This window comes from Penaeus japonicus, unplaced genomic scaffold (assembly GCF_977035675.1).
Source record: "Penaeus japonicus unplaced genomic scaffold, GWHDUDI00000001_assembly GWHDUDI00000013, whole genome shotgun sequence".
Classification (NCBI taxonomy): domain Eukaryota; kingdom Metazoa; phylum Arthropoda; class Malacostraca; order Decapoda; family Penaeidae; genus Penaeus; species Penaeus japonicus.
The window spans coordinates 19,453,384-19,458,383 of NW_028234415.1; the positions used below are offsets into that span (position 1 = coordinate 19,453,384).

Consider the following 5,000-nt stretch of genomic DNA (forward strand, 5'->3'; position numbering starts at 1 on the left):
TGAAAGTCTAGTGAGCAAAGGGAAAAGAATAAGGAGAGAGTAGAAAGAACTAGAGAAGGATGTATGGTAGTTGGAAATGAAGTAATAGAGTGAAGAAGGAGATGTAGAAATTATGTGGAAAGCTAAAGAGGAAGATAATGAACGGGAAAAAATAGAAAAGAGAGGTAGCAGTGTAAGGAGAACTTATAAAGACAGGCAGCAAGATTAAGAGGTTTGGGATGTAAAAAAAGTTGAAATCAAAAGAAGAAGAGTCTCAATGTCAGAATTAAAAGAGTGGAAAGGGGAGATTAAGAAGGGGAAATTATAGAGAATATGAGAAGAGAGAAGATTAGAAATTTTGTGGTTAACCCATTGATCGCAGTATTAAATAAATATTTGTGCAGTAGGATGGCTGGTTTACATTGTCTGGCACGGTACCATCCGCGTCTATGACCGACTCTGCCTTTGCAGCAAATCATGCCATCCACTGCTAATGGGTTGAATTAAGAGTGAAAAGAAGCAAATAATAAATGAAATTATAGCAAAAATAAAAGAATAATTATAAGAAACAGAAGGAGACATTGGAAAAGAGATGTAGCAAAAGAATATGTAGGAATGATGCAGAAAGTGAAAAGCAAGAACAGGTTGTAAAAAATAAGTTTGACTAGGAAGGAGGTTAGATAGGGAAAAGTAGATATATACTACATCACTTATTATACCAAATCTCTACTCTCTTTTTTCACCCCAAGGCTATTACGCGCCCAACATGCCCCCAGTGGAGTTCACGCCTGAAAACCCTTACTGTCGCTTCAAGGTTGTCTGCTATGCACGCCTTCCAGACTACCGCAATGAGGACGGTCACGTTCAGGTCAACATCGGAAAGCCGCTCTCAGAAGTGGAGTGAGTGTTTACATTATTACTATTATCATTATTATTATTATTATTATCATTATTATTGTCATCATTATTATTATTATCATTATTATCATTATTATTATTATTATTATTATGATGATATTAATAATAGTATTACTATTTTTAATATTATTGTTGTTATTGTTGTTACATCTTTCTTCTTTATCTTCACAAAGAATCATTTCCACTGTGCTGACTTTTTTCCATTCCTCCTTATTCTGTGTGCCTATTTCATCCTTCCATTTTCTTGCTATGCTTTTAATGCCTCACAACTCATTCCAACCTTTTCTCTCTTAGTTGTATGAATTTAGATGCTTTTTTTTCTTCACTGTACACATATACACCCTTCCGTTTCTGGACTGCCTGTATTTGTGCCCTTGTGTTGCTTCACTGTATGTATTTACATCCTCTTGTTTCCTCACCTTGCACAATTTATCTTGTGTTTCTCCGTTATGCTTATTTTGACCAGGGTGTTTCTTTCAGCCGTATTCTAAGTGCCTAGCACGCTGATTACATGACATGAACCTGCTGCTTTGTGCTACATGATTTAATTCGTGCATTTCTTCATGATACATATTTTCATCCATGTGTTTCTTTCTTGCTGTATGTATTTCATTTTTTACTTGTTTCAACCTTTCCTTCCTTTAGTATGTGTACTTTAACCCATGCATCTCTGCATAGTGCATATTTTATTATTGCAAAAACTTGTTCAAACATTTTCTGTTTGCTGCATGTGATATACCCATCTGTTTCTTCATTATACTGAATTCAACTTTTTCACCTAATTATTTTAATCCATATTTTCAGGCAGCATAAACAGCAGATTGTGACAACCCTGACAACTCTCTTCAATGGGGCAGAGGTGGTGGTGGAAGCAATTTATGCCATGAAAGGGACAAATCAGACGGTCCTGCACATGCACGTCTTACAACCACTTCCAAATGGTAAGAGGTTTTGTGGGCTTCGTTTTGTTATTGTCATAGTTTTTTAAGGTTTTAATTGTTATATTGCTTGTTGTCAATATCATTTATGTATATATTTTTTTATAATTTTTTTTGTTGATTTAATAATTATTTTTTATAAAGATGCGACATGTCTATGAGAATGTGAGGAGAAAATTATTTGCTGTGTCTGGTCAGAAGAGCAAACTACCCTCGCCACTTAATTAGATATATTGGTGAATACATGATCACTGGCGATAAAGTCTAATTGTAATATATCATTGCAGGTGGAAAGCAGAAAGCGCCGTCTTCAGATGTTTATCGTCATATGGCAGCTCCAACTAGTGCAGAGACTGTTAAGGTATGGAGTGTTGAGGGTGTTGTTCTTGCTGCAATTGCAGGATTGAAGATGAGATGTTCAATATAATTGTGATTATGCTACCTATAGGTTATATTGTAGTAATAGCTTTATTGCCATGAGTCATGAGACTATAATTGCTGATGTAACAATGCTACTAAGTGCTAAGAGGAAAATACTTATCATAGCTCTAAATAATTATATCTCTAATTACAGTATTCTTAACCATTGGACAACCTGTAGATTAGAGCCTTTGAGGTGTTTGATTTTTTAGTAGACTTGTAATGCATAAACAAAAGGTACATACCAATAAATAGTGCTGCCTATAGCTCCTTTGATGAATCTGCCATCTAGTCCACTCATGGCCAAATGATGAAAGAGTAATGGAGTTTTTTATTCACAGCCTCACTTTCATCTGTACTTCACCATTATTCTTAATCATCTTCCTTTTTTCTTGTGATTAATATTTTTTATATAGGATAATTTGTGAGAGTTAGGTTCCGAATACAGAATAATTTTATTGATGCAACATTATTTTTTCAAGTTCTGTGATTGACTGTCAAGTGTTCATTTATACACCAATGATTTATCACAAATTAGATATGTATCTTTTTTACAATTCATATTTTGATTATATCAGTTATTCTTTTTACAGAAAGTTCTATCACTCACTAATCACTTTTCAAAGTGATTAGTGATTTTTAAATTACCTAGAATTCACCTTATGTACATATACATTTTGTTTTGTTTATCACTAATTAGTTAACCCAATGATGATGGACAGCATCTCTATATTTAACGAGGCAAAGGAAGGCCTGGATTCAGGATGACATCCACACATACCATGACAGTAGAGGTTCTCACGGCACCATTTTCACGTTCTCAGTCTTCCAAAGTCATCCTAAACCTTTTTTTGTTTTGTTGTTTTTTGCGAGTCCAGAATCAAAGGCTAGGGGGGACAACCATTGTCCCTATGCTTATCATTTTTACCCCAAGGGGGCAACCTTGATATGAATCCCACTGTATTAGCCATTTCACTTCAATTATTTCTTGATGTCATTGGCTTAATGAAACTGAAATGTTAGGGAAAAAAAAAAAAAAATTAATTCAGTTTGTTTTTCCTCTTTCAGAACCTGTGCATCCAGGATGTAATTCCACTCGTGTCCCTGACGGAAAAGCAGATGAGGGAGTACCTGGACACTCCACAGAGAGGTGAGAAGTGGAAGAGGAGGAGATATGATAAAAGAAAGGGAAATGAAAAGAGGAAAAAAAAAAGATTGGGATAAAGGGTTAAGGGTAAGGGAGAAAATGTAAGAATTTGGAAAAGGGAGATAGAAGGAAGAAAAAACAAATGGGGGAAAAGGGTTAAGAGTAAGGGAAAAGATGCAAGAATGAATGGGAAAAGGGGAAGAGTAAGAGAGAAAATGTAAGAAAAATGGGGAAAAGGGTAAGAGTGAGGAAGAAAATACAAAAAAGGGGTAAAATTGGAGAATTTTGGGAAAAAATGCATGAATGGGGAAAGAAGGATGGAAAGGATAAGAATGAGCTTAATGAGATAGATAGAAAAGATATGATGAAGGGATAAAAAGACAAAAGGCCCAGGACAGCCAGATAGGGACAGAAAGAGAGTGAAAGAGAAAGAAGAAAAAAACAAGAAATTAGCACAGCCCTAAACCTTTTCCTTTTCTCTCTCTTTTTTCCCCACAGGAATCGACCCTGCATTGTGGGAGCAGGGCAAGAGGGAGAACCCCGACCCAAAGAAGTTCTTCCCGGTGGTGAAAGTGGGGTTCCAGGAGCTTCAGATGCAGTTTAAGTACGTGCTTGTGCTTGGCAGGCTCTCCTCTTAGGGTTTGTTTGCCTCCGATCCCCCTCTGTATATGTGCCCCCCCCCCCCTCATTCCTCTCCTTTCTGTATATTCTCAACCTCCCTTTTATTTTTGCTGTGTCTGCCTGCCTTATATCCCTCCCCAGGTCTTTCTTCACTTTCCTTATGGTCACCCCCATCCTCTTCCCACAGAGAGCAGGAGCAGCACGCAGAGAAGCTGCAGACAAGCATGAAGGAGATCACAGACGCCATTACGCAGCTCAAGCACAAGCAGGCCATGGTGAAGGCGGCCATCCAAAACGCCAAGTGGAAACAGGCTAACCTTACTCGGAGGGTGCTCAAGGTGAGATAGCATGGGGGGGTTTTGGGTATGGGATGTGTATGTTTGTGAAGGGGGGGGTGTATGCGTGGTTTGTGTGTATGGAATGTGTGGTGTGTGTGGTGTGTGCGTGCGTGCGTGCGTGCGTGAGTGCGTGCGTGCTAAGGAAGTGTGGATTAAAGTGTTGGTGTAGAGTTGGGGATGGGTGGTAGGGGTGTTATGGGTTGGGGTACAGGTGTAGAAATGGGGAGATAAGGAAGCCAGTTGGGGTGTGGGAGGTAGGAAAGTGTGAGGGGTATGGGAATGGGAGGGGTAGGAAAGTCTGTATAGGGTTGAGTGGGGTGTAGGTGGGAGTTATGAGATGGGGGTAGGGAAGCGTGTATAGGGGGCGTTGCTAGTGTAGAGATGGAGGTGAGGGTGTGTGTATGTGGGGTGGGGGAGATGTATGAGGGTTGTAGGGGGGGAAGTGTATGTGTGTTTAGGGGGGGAAGGGTGTGACAAGGGGTTTGGGACTAGGGAACAGGGAAGCATGTGTGTGTGTGTGTGTGTGCATTTTTATGTGTATTTGTGTGTGTGTTTTTGTATGTGAGAAGGAGGTGGGATAACAGTAGAAAGATAGGTGGATAGTTGGATGGATTAGTGTGTAGATAGTTGACCTCATGG

The 5,000-nt window shown here is 38.9% G+C and overlaps 1 protein-coding gene across 29 annotated transcripts in view; it reads left to right on the plus strand.

Annotated features, from left to right (window-relative positions):
- The window catches only part of LOC122255348 (nuclear pore complex protein Nup54), a 44,141-nt gene that overhangs the window by 37,493 nt on the left and 1,648 nt on the right, over nt 1-5,000 (plus strand). For all 29 annotated transcript variants that reach the window (XM_086543278.1, XM_086543274.1, XM_086543277.1 and 26 more), the window contains 6 exons: nt 729-879; nt 1,702-1,838; nt 2,123-2,196; nt 3,324-3,405; nt 3,901-4,006; nt 4,211-4,361. In XM_086543278.1, coding sequence (XP_086399404.1) covers nt 729-879; nt 1,702-1,838; nt 2,123-2,196; nt 3,324-3,405; nt 3,901-4,006; nt 4,211-4,361 — 701 coding nt within the window. The remainder of the gene's footprint in view (nt 1-728; nt 880-1,701; nt 1,839-2,122; nt 2,197-3,323; nt 3,406-3,900; nt 4,007-4,210; nt 4,362-5,000) is intronic.